This window comes from Penicillium malachiteum (genome assembly GCF_028827825.1).
Source record: "Penicillium malachiteum strain IBT 17515 chromosome Unknown utg000001l:1.0-8184562.0:1.0-8186909.0, whole genome shotgun sequence".
Taxonomy (NCBI): Eukaryota; Fungi; Ascomycota; class Eurotiomycetes; order Eurotiales; family Aspergillaceae; genus Penicillium; species Penicillium malachiteum.
Genome location: NW_026643094.1, coordinates 6,907,237 through 6,921,619, shown reverse-complemented (window position 1 = coordinate 6,921,619; position 14,383 = coordinate 6,907,237). Strand labels below are relative to the sequence as shown.

Below are 14,383 nucleotides of genomic sequence, written 5' to 3'. Positions count from 1 at the left end.
TGGGACCAAATGGGTATATAATTATATCCAACGGACACCTGAGCTTGCGACACGTCTATCACGTCGATATGAATATAAGCGTGCTTTATGTGAAGATCCAGCTACTATAACGGAGTGGTTTAACCGTGTGCAGCAAGCTATTCTTACATATGGTATCCTTAATGAGGATATTTATAACTTTGATGAGACTGGCTTTGCTATGGGTATGACAAGTACATCCCATGTTGTTACACGTGCTGAGTACTATGGAAGAAGACACCTTCTTACATCTGGAAATCGTGAATGGGTTACTGCTATTGAGACAATCAACAGTTGTGGATGGGCACTGCCACCATATATCATCTTTAAAGCAAAGATGTTTAACCAAGCCTGGTTTTCGGCTGAAAACCTACCATCTGATTGGCAATTAGATGTTAGTGATAATGGCTGGACTACCAATCAAATCACATTGAATTGGCTCCGGAATCACTTTTTACCATATACAAATACACGTGTGTATGGAAAGTGGCGGCTTTTAATTATGGATGGTCATGGCAGCCACTTGACACCTGAATTTGATCAAATATGCGAGGAAAACCATGTTCTACCATTATGTATGCCAGCCCATTCTTCCTATCTTCTTCAACCTCTTGATGTTGGGTGTTTTGGTGTGATAAAGCATATCTATGGGCAGGCTATCCAGCAGAAGCTTCGATATGGCACACACCACATTGATAAGCTTGATTTTCTTGCTATATACCTATCTACCCGGGACCAAGCTTATAAGCCAGCTACAATTTCAAATAGCTTCTTAGCAGCTGGCTTAATCCCGCTTAGCTCACAGCGGGTGCTTGAGAAGCTTGATATAAAGCTACGTACACCTACACCACCCCCTAGCAGTGGAAGCAGCAACTTTACCCCCCCATACACCATATAAGCCTACCGATATCCGACGACAGGCTTCATCAATCAAAAGGCTGTTAAAACAGAGGTCATATACACCTCCCAGCCCAGCTAAAGAAGCGCTTGAGCAGCTGATTAAGGGATGTGAGATTGCTATGCATAACGGCGCATTTCTCGCTCATGAAATTGAGCAATTACGCGCTGAGAATGGGCGGCAGGCACGTAAGCGTGCCCTACCTCATAGGCAGATGGCTAATAAGGGTGGAATGACTGTGAGCGAGGCAAGCCAGCGTATACAGACAGAGAGAGAGGTAGTAGAAGCAGAGCAGGTGGTGGATGTAGAGCGGCGGGAAGCGCGGAAATCGGCTACTGGGAGAGCGCTGCCAAAGTGTACAAATTGCGGCAATATTGGACATAAGAGAAACACATGTACTAACTAAGATAGAAGTCGTTCTAATTAAATATCTCTGTTGTTGGTTGAATGATTGTATATAATATATGTTAGTTGATGGGTAGGTGTGCGGCCCGCTTACATGTGCGGCTCGCTTACGGGATACGTTACTGCCTGAGATTACGTAAACCTACACTGTATTTTTACCCCTTAGATTTAGCAGAATTGAACACACATACACACATCTGTACAATTGGACCCCATTGGGTGCCACATGCTGCTGAATAAGCCTTTATTCTTACAGATATTGATTAGCATTATCCCTACTACTAAACTGATAAACTAATGAGAATTTTTGTATATCGAGAACATCAGGTTGCTCCCCGACCAAGTTGATCCTACACAAAAATATAGATATCTGAGAAGAACTCAATTCCGACAGAATACGTGAGGCTATTCAGGAAGAGCGGAGATCAAATAGATTGGATATCAACTCGATGCACATAGATGTCGTTTGTATAAATTCCAATGATGCGGCTCCTTTACATACTGATCCACACCAGTCTCACATCACAAAAAATCAAAGCATTCGTTTGAAGTCAACCCAGCAGCCAGGTCTAAAATTACAAAGCTGTCAAGGAACTCAACTATGTCAGCCTTACAGAGAAGGTCTCCAGATCAGGTGTCGAAACATAGCCGAGATCCTATTAGTTTCGAGACAATCACCGCAAGACTTACACTCCTCAAGTGTTAGTCTTAGTATAGATTGAAGACCTTCCTACCTAATCCTACCCAAATCTCCCTTGATTCGTATACATCCCGTACTTGCTTGGCCTAGCCACATTGGTGCTACCCAAATCTAGCCACTTCATTACAAAAGCTCTCAACCATCAAATGAGTTTACAAATACCGAGATGATGATGTCGCTCGCTTAGCGCCATATGAAAGCGTGTCCCTACCAGATCGACTTTTCATTTTCAATCAGCATCGCTCTCTCCAGTGTATCTGGCCCCCGCACATTTGCTTTCCTGCATATAGAAAGCTATAAACTCTTGCACAGCCACATGTCTCACTTTTTGTGGAGGAAAAGAACAGTTACTCCATAAACAACAATGAACATAGAATTGCGTCGCCCAGGCAAAGTTTTGGATCAGGAACATGCGTACTGAATATGAGTAGAGTTCTTAAAGACAGGTGGTTCGTTGATAGGCCGCACTTGATTGACCTCGCTCATTCACATTTATCGAATGCAATCGAGGTGATGGGGAATCAAATTTGATTGAACCATCTTTTCTCAGATTAATTCCTCTAATGTAGGTCATTGTATACTTGGTACATTCTTTTTCACCACTCTTTTCAGCCTAATCTGACGTATTCTATAGGCTCCTCTGAGACTCTGTCCCCTCGTCCCAAGTGAAATTAAAGAGTTCTTATGGAGCACTTGTCAGTGCCTTCAGGAATCACTGTCTCATTAACTTACGTGCTTTAAGTGCGGCATTCACCTGGAAACTCGCTATGATCCTTTAGCTATAAATGTTCCTCATCCCGCTTAATCTCATCGAGCTCTTATATTCGAAATTGGGGATCGATGCCATTTTCAACTCGAATATTCGCCAACGCAAAACACCTACCTAATACGGACAAAATGAAATTTCTCCTATTACTCCATCTGCTGAACGGAATCATGCCCTGGTTTGCCAATGCGCATGTGATTATGATTTCACCTGAGCCTTACAGCAAGGACAAAATCAACAATTCTCCACTTGCCGCAGATGGCAGTGATTTTCCCTGCAAGCTGCAGCCGAGCGATTTTGAGATTCCGCTGGAAGAGACTGTATACCGCATTGGCGAAAACTACTCGATTAAATTCCAAGGAAGTGTAGCGCACGGTGGAGGCTCATGCCAGGTGAGCCTCACCTCTGACCGGAAGCCTACAAAGGATTCGAAGTGGAAGGTCATTCATTCTTGTGAAGGAGGCTGTCCTGCGAATGTAGCAGGAAACCTCCCCGGTGATGCTCTTTCTAAGATTTTACCACCACTTAATTTCACTATACCATTGGGACTCCAGCCTGGAAAATACAGCTTGGCCTGGACCTGGTTTAACCGCATTGGTAATCGTGAAATGTATATGAACTGTGCTCCTGTTACGCTTGTGGGCAGTGCTTCGAATGATGACCCTATTTATCAGAGTGACCTTTTCTCTGATCTTCCTAACATGTTCATTGCAAATATCAATGGCTGCCAGACCAGAGAGAACATAGACATCCGATTCCCGCAAGCTGGGGGTTCTGTTGAATACCGCGGTGAAGCATCTTATCTCGCCGGTATGAATGAGCCAGCATGCATTGGTGACCCGGCATTTGGTAGATCTACGGTTCGCACAAAAGGATCTCCTATAAAGCATCCAACAGCTACCTCGCCGGTTCAGTTTTTGACTTTAGCGAGGCCACAGAGCTCATCATGCCGCTGCCGCTCGAACAAAAAGTGGGATTAGGCATTTTGGAAAGACACAACATGATTTGCGGACATATCTATGGCTTGCTACTACAACTCGAGCCCATCTTGCAATCACACTGAACCTGTTATATTTTGCCTTATTACGAAATCAGAAAATCAGATTTTCTTCCTACTATTGATTTTCCCGCAACACAAGACCTTTAATCCGGAGGATAAACAATGAATGACTTCATTCGACATTTTGGCGGGCCTTATGCGTACATTGACCTTGGCAACCGGAATGAAAAACTTATTTCAAGTATATCGCGCCAACATCAGGGTTGAAATTTTCACGTGTTTCAGTAGATTGGACGGATTTGTTGTCGGACAAAGACACCTCATAATCAGGCAAGTGACCCGGATCTCCGATCAGGACACGTACGATTGATGACTGGTTCAGGACTGTCTATAATTCCCCTGGTAAAGCTTTGCAAAATGCGGTGGATGTATGCTAGCCCTGGAATAGTGTTTACCATACCCTTTCGAAGCTTGAAATTTTTCATCAACTGATATATCCCTTGAACCTTGACTGTCAGACTTTGTCAACCGCTTATCGGTAGAGATTCACTGAAATTCTCATTACAATATATTTAAAGACATTTAAATCAGACTCCCCTATTTTACTTGATTTGAATGAAAGATGTGGACGCCTACTTTGAGCTCAATTTATTTTATACTTACCAAGTGATTTTATGGCCTATTAGAAGGATATGTCAACAATAGAGACTAGCTATATGACTAATATTCCTCTCTGGGAATGGCCTAGTCGGTGTGCCCCTATGTCCTTATGCTGTTGTGTAGTAATCCTGAATATGACTGGAAAAACCGAATCGCAACACACATTTATATCAACCAAAGGCTCATTCCTCTGACCTTCAGCTTTAGCATCATACTTTACCAATTATGTCTATTGGGTCTTCTCTTACTAGCCTCAACGGGTATCCTATCATCCGTTGGGATAGCTTTATACTGGGGTACTATGTAATATGACTGGAATTCTTTTGATACGTGTTCATGAAGATAGATCTCAGTGGCGTGAATATCTTTCATCGTCTTCCCTTTGTTTTGCATAGCGCATATTGTGCTGCTTGTACATCCCATGCTTTTTTCATCGTTGAATCAGTTATAGTCTGACCAATCATTTGAATTAATCCTGACCTTGTTATACAGCTATAGCTACCTCAGCAAAGCCCGGCGTCAATATCATCAATACCCGTCCACTTCAACTTCACCTTGAGTCTTCCGCAGCACATTTATGAACCGTTCGCCGGAATATAGGACTCCATAGATGCCCTGAATATTTTCTTTCCGCTATTTGCGAGCCTTGGCTCCATGAGAGTGTAAATGCATAATTTGTGAGATGGGATCCGCCGATTGGAAAACATTTCGGAGGGCCGTTGTGGGAGAATTTGGCTTGTTTTCAAGTACATATTTGCACATGTTTGCAGGGCCAACTTGTGTGATTGAAATTTTGACCTTTCCAATCTGGCACTAAGCGTTGTACCTCTAGTATTCATCGTCAATGGTCACGCGTCTTGAATAAGTGAATCCCTCGACGGCCTGATCATTTTAAAAATCCGTCGAAATATTGTGTTCCGTGGGACTTGATGAAACCGACCTCAGTCTTGAGAATGGACCGCTATCGATACAGGAGCTCGGGTTGACGCTTTTCCCAAATAAGCCATCATTTAATCTCAAGGGCTCTGGTTCTAAAAGTCTGACATAATCTGTTCTTTTGATAAGCCCACGTATTAAGGATCTGCACCTAGTCTCACCAAAATTGGCGCATACTATTTGCCAATGGTCTAGGCATACAATAACACTGTATCCAGCTATATTTGATCGAGGTAGGGTCCCAGGCAACTAAGGAGCTCATCTTTTAAACGACTTTCACCCATCATGACTTGCTCCACGGCTGAACGATCAAAGTGGTTGCGAGCAGTGACATTAGCACCGCATTGGATCAAGTACTTGACAGCTTGATCCAGCCATTGAAAACATACATCCATCAGCAAGGTAAATGAATTGATCTGTATGGTTGTAATCGCATCCTGCGCACATAAGAGCATCAATTGAATCCATTGAGGGGGCTCTGAGAGCATATGTCCATGCTGCATTTTTGAAATCATTGATCTGGTCTATATAGTAGATTTGATTGAGGCAAATTTTGCAATATCTCCTCAATACCTTTGAGGAGGTCCGGAGGACAGCCTCCTACGGCCACGTGGAGAACAGTCATTTTGCGCTGTCTTTTTGAAATATCGCGGGTGGATTTCGCCGTAAATATAGGCTGCTTATATGGTATAGCTTGCGAGAAAGACAGCCATATATGTAGTGTAGGCAATCCGAACGTTGCGCATTTGTGGACAGCATCACGCAATACATTTGCTGGTTGGCCTGTGTCCTCAAAAAATGAAAAGAAAACATCAAAGTTTTGTAATACATAAAGTCGTCTTAAGGGTCATCAAAGTGTGTTGAAGAATCTGAAGCAGGCGAAGGCTCGACCATTGATTATCATTGAATACTGCAGCCAGAGCATCCAGATTGCGCAGCGCCGGTCAAATATTTTCCGCTAAAAAGCCAACGGAATTTAAGAAAAAGTCCCACTGGGCAAATGTAAATGAAAGAACGTCTCGCATAGACAGGCGCTCTAGCACGTTTTACAAGAGCTCGATGGGGAGAGGTAAGATGGTAGTTGAAGATCCTGAATAGCTTCTTCTGATCGGCCTCTGGGCCTGTGGTCGTCCTTTGTGAGCAGAGCGACAATTGGTGGATAACATATTCATTTTGAGAATTGGCATAGCCACTGTATTGAAATCCGACATATGTTTTGGTGCACGTAAGAAGAAGGTGAAACAAAGAAAGCCTCTTCTTTCTGTGGAGTATAGTACTGTATCAACTGGGCCGTCAAAGGGAGTCGGTCACTACAGTATCTATGGGCAGAATTCCCTATAGAAGACAAAATGGGTCGACCAAATAAAAATACCATGAAAACGATCATCGGACAGGAAATGGTGAAATTTTCCATCGGCACCATGAATATTGTCATCAGCCAGTGATTACAAGTACGTGCATTAGGTGCTGCTTGGCTCTTGCAGCTACAATCCTGGGATCTGCAAATCAGCTCGCTACTCGCTATGCGCTATGTGTATAGATTGGTGAAATTGGATGGAGAATGTGGCTTTTTATCTTTGAAATTGATATGACGCTGATTATGGCACGAATATGTGAAACCTTTACAGGAGCTGTTTGATTATATTATCGAGAGTCGAGACTTTGGCAGGTGACCCAAATTGGCTCAGGATATTGAAATAATTCTCATTAAGCTTCGCGATCCTCATTTAAATCACAAACCAGATCTATACTCCAGAATTGGCATCAAGTTCCAGATTGACAGCGTGCACTATGCATGGATGTATGACTTGACATGACTGCTCACTTTTATCTCCAGGATTAGCGTATATCCTCAGTTTACTCTGTGTCATTCTAGCAAATAATCAACTGCCAGATGCTCTGAGAATGACAATGAGAATTGACTATAAGAGGCTGAGTCAGACCTAGACACGACTTCGTGACTAGCAAGCAAGGTTCTTCCTTCCTGGCAGGTGACCTTCCCTTCTGATTCACTTTCCACTTTGCTGTGAGCTTCTTGAATATATTTTACGTTTTCATTCTACAAAGCCAAGAAGCCAATGGATCAATCCAGCAATACAGCTTCTCTTCCAGATCTATACGACAAACACCATACACACTATCAAGATTTGGGCTGCGAAGACCAAGTTTTCATGCTGATCATATTCATTTTCACCCTAATTTCGGGGCAAGCAAATAGATCTTTCCCTTTTAACTCTATGAGAAATTGGGAAGCCTCCCATCAATATGCACCAATGAGTAAAGCGAAAGTGCATCACTCAGATCTCCCACCTCAGAAGACCAGATCCGAGGCATTGCAAAAACTCAATGTTAGTCAGAACCTTCCGGAGCTAGAATCACTGTATCGAAGACAGAGGCACACCTTGAATGTGTACCAACGATTTTCAAAATCGTCGTCGGTTCCATATATCCTGACCAAGTTCCGAGGGATATCACGAAAGTTGAAACCTGGAATTATTCGACTGAAGCGTGTTTTGGAAAAAGACTCTGGCCGTGTCTTTTTAGACCTCATTCGCTTGACTCTGAGGAATGATGAGAACGTGCAGAATTCAGTCCTGAATATCTGCAGAGGAATAGCACTCTTTAAAAATCAGATCACTACAGGCAGCCAGCTCAATATTCAGAGACTCACAGGTCCTCTTTCACTGGCATACTCTACACATGCAAGGGAGTCGAAAGGCCAAAAAGAGATGGGGTTTTTGACTCTTTTGTCTCTTATTGCAGATCAATATGCCTCTCCCAAAGCTTAAGCTACCTTGCTCTTCTTCTAAAAAAACTCTTTTCCCTGGCCTATGCAGGTGGGACCTCTGGATTTATCCTCTCCGTCGATTAATTTTTCAATACTCCGCGTTGTGAATTGGTAAAAATCCATTTGTGATTATTTATGAAGACTGTGTCCGTTGCAATGCCGTTCTGATTCCGGTTTGGTTCAATTTATTTCCTTACTGCGTACAGTATAACAATGGGCGTAGATTCCAAGTGTTTGGCATGTCCTATGATCCAAAAGTCAAGAACTATCCTTTTTCCCTTCGCCTATAACTTATTCTGCGTAGAGAATCTGCTATGGGTAAGCTCCATCAAATCGTTTAACTCGCCATCTTTCCGATCGCTGTGAGATCTGGCAAAAGACAGTATGCATGAAGGGAATAGGAGCTAGAATGATGAAATACCCCATCCAAATTTAACCTCATTTAAGTCCTGCTCACTTTGTTGAGATTTTGAAAGACCTTGGTCTCTGTCCTAGCATCAGATGATTGATACTATATAGGGACGAAATATTAAGAGGGCGCTTTGGCAGCCGCGTAAGGACTATGATTTATTGTTGTATCTCTTTCAATGGATGTGTGGTACATAAGTCCCACCCGTGCACTCATACGATGGGTTTCATGATACATGTACTTCTCCAGAAAAAAAGCCATCAAAAGCAGATTTGTACAGTATACATGTACTGTACTACAGTCATTCTCGAAATCGGCTTGACCAATGTACTCTTCGACTCTCTTTCCCGGCTCCACCGCCAAGGCCTTAGCGTCCATTGTTAATTGAGCTCACCCTATCAAGTTGCGGTCCGGTGTGATCTCCCCGAGCTTGCACGGTTCCCCTCAGCTTTATGCGTCCAGCCCAATAGATGTTCCGCGCTAAATTCTTGGTAGCGGGGCCAATAAAAATAATCGAAGAGTGTACTGGTCAAGCCGATTTTGAGAATGACTGTATAGCACGGGCGCCCAGCACTTTCAAATCTTGTTTACTTTTCACCAATCTAGCTAGTCCAAAGCTCTAGCTCTTATTTCTTGATTATCGCCCCAGGCGCAGGTTCTATTTGAGGCATTTTCATGTGAATTTTGATTATATATTCTTCTGAGAGAAATTTTATTAAAAGATTTCGTTACCTGAGGAGTGCTAGAGGTCATAGGCAACTACTAATACAGTAGAAGATTCTTCAAAGCGGGACCTTCAATTCAAACAAGAGGCTATAGTAGAGCTAGGTGAACCGGAGTAGCCCTGGACGAGATAATTTGCATGGCCCTGCTGTGAGGGACGCTTGTGTATTGCTCTCTACTTGCGAGGTGCGTACTTCACCACTCTCTTCACCACTCTTCACTCCTTCAACCCAGTCTCAATTGTCTATCAAAGTGAGGCAAATTCGAGAGCATATTATCTAAGAATTCACGAGACAGTGAATGTTTTCTCTCGCCTTAAACTGTGGAGATAGATGATTTGAGGCCCGTATTGAATTCTTAGATATTGATGGTCCCCTGAAACCGGTGAGGTGTTTACGCATCCTGTCAAGTATACTTAATTTCTCTGGTTATCGAGGCTCCCCTCCAATTTGCCATGTCTCTTGGAATTAACATTCTAACAAAGAAACTATGCACGGCTTAAAAGACTTTTATCAGAAAAGGGTCCATGCATTACTGCCCGACGTAACATCGCATTCTTCCCAGGACAACTCTCGTCCCCTCCTTCCCGAAGGCCCAGCCAACAGACTTTGGGCAACAATATTTCATGACGATGAATGGCTGCAGAAGGCTTCCGAGCTTGGTGCGAGCCCTGTGTTGATTGCGCCCGACCTGGACATGATCGGAGGCGTTAGTCCAACCCCTCGACGGCATCACGTCCTCCTGGTAACTAACGACCGGCTGGGCAATCTCAAATTACCAGAAGAGCTGCTTTTCAGATCCCTGCGAACAGGGTATACATACAATCAGACAAAGTCAACAATCACCCTGCCGAAAATGGTGTTCAGAACTGCCGGTGGCCAGAAGATTCCGGTTTCAGAATTGGTTCTTCACATTGGCCAAGCGATGCATCCCTTGAATAGCATCACACTTCGGAAGAAAGAAATTCGACGACTTTTTGACCCCGTGGCTTTACGGACTCAGTTTTGCTTTGCGTCCGAGAAGAGACTTCGCACCGTGCATGCCTCAGACATATACGGAATTGGAGGAAAGGTCTCGGAGCTAGGGGCTCTCGTTCCGATCTGCGTGTTGCACCTGCTCTGCCACGGCAAAAGGTGGCCGGTCATTCTGCGAACACCCAAATGCCCTGATCTCACGCCGCTCAGCATCGAGGGGATAGAGCACTCCATTGTCGGGTGGAAACGTCCATGAGGAATGAGATGCAGAAAGCGCCCTGTGCCTACCTTAAAGCCATCTATCTGGACAGGTCTTCACAGAAAGGCTCTGGCCTGTCTTACTTGGCATTGAGATACCCTCATCAATGCGGGTGCAGTGGTCGCCTTGTCAACGGCAAATAGGCTTTCTACGCCATAGGGCCGCATTGGCGGGAAAGCAATAGAGCGGGTGGGTAGCTATATACTATCGTGTTTACCATTGAAATTAAGTCTATTCGTACATCATAATTTTGCTCTGAATTCTCCGTTCCAAGGATGTGTCGCTTGGAAACTGAAAAGGATTCCATCACATACATAGGCGTAGTTTCTCAACGATGATTTTCGAGCAAATTCGCCTGAGACTAGCTTGCGATGCTCTCAGGGTACACAGGATAGAGCCTTTTTCTTCCATGATATATTCTTGTACACGGGATGAGCTGCGCCTAAATTATAAGTGGATTAGCCATATCTTCCCTCATCGGCGCTGACTACAATCGCTGATGCAATCTGCTCTCGGCTTCACTTCTATTTTTCACATATGCTTCTACTAATGGCAGTCCACCGGGGAAAAAGTGGTTGAACATTTTATTATTAGAACTCTAGACTGCAGTTCCTAAAGAACGTAAAGAAGATTGATACGCGTATATCTAGTTTCTCTGATAAGGACTCAGAGCGACTTTCGTAAGTTCCTGTTCAAATGAAAGAACACTAATTCCAAAATGCAAGTATACGATAACTCTATCTATGAACAAGAGGCCGCCCTGTTCTGCACTATCAAACAACAAGGGGTTGCAATATGAACCGACTAACAGTCCATCATACTGGTCTCGGTTCGTGTGGCGTCAGACTTCGGAGGTGCCGTGGAATTACTCGCAGGAGTACTGGTAAGTGGCGCTGGGACGAGTCTGCGCGGGAGCAGGGGTGGAACGCGAGGGCAGCGGAGTCTCCGTGGATATGTTGGTTGGGGGTGTTGCCACTGGGGCCTTTTGAGTGGACCAGCCATCCTCGAGGGCAGTGCAGATGCTTCCAACGTGGAAGTCTTCCCCGATCGTGCAGTTGGCCGTGTTCCCTGCCGTATTTTGGAAGATCAGTAGACCGCTCTGATCGGCGACGATGTATGCCTGTTCGTGATCGGTGTCTCGGGCGGGACCGCAGGCCGTCACATTGATTGTGTCTTGGCGGAGCCAATTGCCATTGTTCTTTACACTGAGATCTGAGTTTGTCAATCAAGAACGGTATGTATCGTGTAGGAAATTGATGAATTGATACTCACGAGAGCACGAGGTGCCGTTGAGAGGGCCAATGGGCTTTGAGGAGCCTGTGCAGCCCCAGATACGGTTTGAATAGATATAACACAGGCCATCAACGTCTATAATCTCGAACGTGCTGGCAAGGGCTGCTGAGCTGAACGTGTAGATAATCAACAGGAGACGCATGGTGCCGTTTTGGTCAAGGGGTCACAAGCAGAGGAAAACAAGGTGGATTCGCTCGACTTATATATCCTGTCGAAATGGCCTTGTGCTGTCGGAAAATGAGGCTCGCAGCAAATCACGCAGTATCCCTGCTGTTGGTAGACTCATGGAAAAAACCCGCAGATATGGAGAGGCGTTGCCGCACCACGAAGAGGACAGCGAGCCAGCTCCTTTTTGAGCCATCCTCATTTTATACCCTACCAGACTTGCTATACCTTGAGCAATCTGCGGCGTTTACCAACAACGGCTCATCTCTTTTAACGTTAAACATGGTGGGAAATGTGGGTGAGACTCAACAATATTTCCTAAAAGACTTTACTACAGTATTTTCTCTCTTGTCCGCATATTGCCTGTCTTGTTTTATTTTTCCATCATTTTCCGTTCTTGTCTGCGAGCTATACACGACTTTTAATGAGCCTACAGTACAAGATCAAGAGCTTTTGCCCGTTTGAATCCCATAATCCATTCTCAGTGATGGAATTTACTCTCCTCTATCCTTGGGTGGCAGGGGGAGTGCTTCTAGTACTTCTCACTATCCGAGTGGGCCCTTTTCTCTGGAGTCTGAAACCTATCATTTCCCTCATTGGCGCAAAGCGCCTCCTATACCCGACATTATCCTGTTATGGACAACCATGCATGTGGAGCCCTGCCGATGCGCTGATATGCCTGGCGTACCTTGCCGTCAATGTTCTATTCATCGTGTTCGGTGGGCTCTCAGCCGTATCAGCTGGTCGCCGTGCCGGTGCCCTTTCCCTGATGAATATGGGCCTGCTCTATCTGAGCCCGAGCCTTAGTCTTTTCGCATACATCCTGGGCCTGTCTATCAAAATTTCAACGCGCATGCACCTTTTGGCTGGCTGGATGACAGGCATGCTCCTTGCTGTCCACGTGGCAGCGACGCTGCTTTCTCGGCCGCAGGGGTGGAGTGTCCAGGAAGAGCCCCATCTCCACGGTCTGATTGTTCGTCTCCGCGCTCTGTGTCCACTGCCCATACTGAAATTCAATAGGGGGCGATCGCCTTGGCTGTGATCCTGTCATTGACACCTTCCGTGATCCGTCGACGATTCTACGAACCGTTCGTCCGATTTCATCAGACACTGGCCATCCTATGCGTGTATTGCACGTGGCGACATCTTCCGTCCGAGTATTTGCTGCCCCGGCTGTATCTGTATATTCCGCTCGTCGCTGGTTCAGTCTCGCTGTGCGCGCATCTCATCCGGTTGGTGTACGCAAATGGCATCTTCCCCCCCGCGGCTGTCTGATGCTGTGGTCACATGCGACCCTTCCGCCTGGGACACGCCACGGTCTCACGCGGGAATGCCGCTGATTATCCGCATCACTTTGCCAAAACCGTTGAAAGTGGATGCGGGCCAGTACGTCAGCCTGTGGCTCCCCACTGCGAGCCTCCTCTCATGGTCGCAGACACACCCCTTCATGGTGACGTCGTGGTCTCCGGAGCGACAGGAGGTGCTAGAGCTACTGGTTCAATCCCGGGAGGGTCTCACATCGACCCTGCGGGCTCGCGTAGCTTTGGGTGGACGGGTCTCACTACCGGCGCTGATCGATGGGCCTTACGGAATGTCCCGGACGGTTGACGGATTCCAGTCCGTCTTGGTGATAGCCACGAATTTCGGTATCGCTGGCGTCATTTCGTACATGACGAAGCTGGTCTACGGGTTCAATACCTGCAAATTGCAGGTCCGTCGACTACGCCGACTCCGCTTGGTGTGGGAGGTACAAGACCTTGGTGAGCTCTTACCTTGCTAGATCCGCCGGATTTGGGTCTGAGGCTGACTGTGTTAGATATTGCAATCGCCGCACAACCATTCCTGAACAGTCTATTGAATGATGACATCCAGGACGATGGCTATGTAAGAATCCTCTCTTCTCGCCCACGTTGTTGGATCCACTGATTGTTTGCAGATCATCGATATCTCCTTCTACATGCCGCCGGGGCGGAATCCAGAGCGATTCGGTCGTCACCGCCGAGTGACGGTCCTCAGTAGCAGACCTAACTATAACGAAATCATCGCGGCCGAAGCCACGGGTCAATGTATCAGAAGGGTGGAAGGGATTTATGAGGAGCGTGGCAAGACACTGGTGATTGGTAAGTCATCCATCTCGCAGAAGGAGTACTTGCTTACTTTTTAGCGTCGGTTTCGCCTGACGTCCGAAACACCGTGCGACGGGCAGTTAGGGTGTATCTCGACCGACAAGTCCAGCTGTACGAGACGGAGTATCAGCCGAACTAGGAGAGCGATTAGAATTTAAACCGGCGGATCGGTAGCTTGGTTAGAGGAAAGGGGGATGGAAATATCACGAGATGCTTTCATCTAGCGATTAAACTATTAAATAGAGTAAAAATTCAACAGCGAG

The 14,383-nt window shown here is 45.6% G+C and overlaps 4 protein-coding genes across 4 annotated transcripts; 3 read left to right on the top strand and 1 right to left on the bottom strand.

The window, feature by feature from the left end:
• Positions 1-2,918: 2,918 nt before the first annotated feature.
• N7483_002562 (uncharacterized protein) lies at positions 2,919-3,767 on the top strand (the record flags this gene model as incomplete). The annotated part of the gene is made up of 1 exon (XM_057085999.1): positions 2,919-3,767. The coding sequence occupies one exon, from the start codon at positions 2,919-2,921 to the stop codon at positions 3,765-3,767; it is 849 nt and encodes a 282-aa protein (XP_056952148.1).
• A 6,025-nt stretch (positions 3,768-9,792) lies between these two features.
• N7483_002561 (uncharacterized protein) lies at positions 9,793-10,533 on the top strand (the record flags this gene model as incomplete). The annotated part of the gene is made up of 1 exon (XM_057085998.1): positions 9,793-10,533. The coding sequence occupies one exon, from the start codon at positions 9,793-9,795 to the stop codon at positions 10,531-10,533; it is 741 nt and encodes a 246-aa protein (XP_056952147.1).
• Positions 10,534-11,401: 868 nt separating this feature from the next.
• On the bottom strand, positions 11,402-11,971 carry N7483_002560 (uncharacterized protein; the record flags this gene model as incomplete). Its single annotated transcript, XM_057085997.1, has 2 exons — positions 11,402-11,748; positions 11,809-11,971. The coding sequence occupies 2 exons, from the start codon at positions 11,969-11,971 to the stop codon at positions 11,402-11,404; spliced, it is 510 nt and encodes a 169-aa protein (XP_056952146.1).
• A 672-nt stretch (positions 11,972-12,643) lies between these two features.
• Positions 12,644-14,259, top strand: N7483_002559 (NADPH oxidase family protein; the record flags this gene model as incomplete). The annotated part of the gene is made up of 6 exons (XM_057085996.1): positions 12,644-12,967; positions 13,015-13,082; positions 13,153-13,754; positions 13,811-13,878; positions 13,931-14,114; positions 14,159-14,259. The coding sequence occupies 6 exons, from the start codon at positions 12,644-12,646 to the stop codon at positions 14,257-14,259; spliced, it is 1,347 nt and encodes a 448-aa protein (XP_056952145.1).
• Between the last annotated feature and the right edge of the window lie 124 nt (positions 14,260-14,383).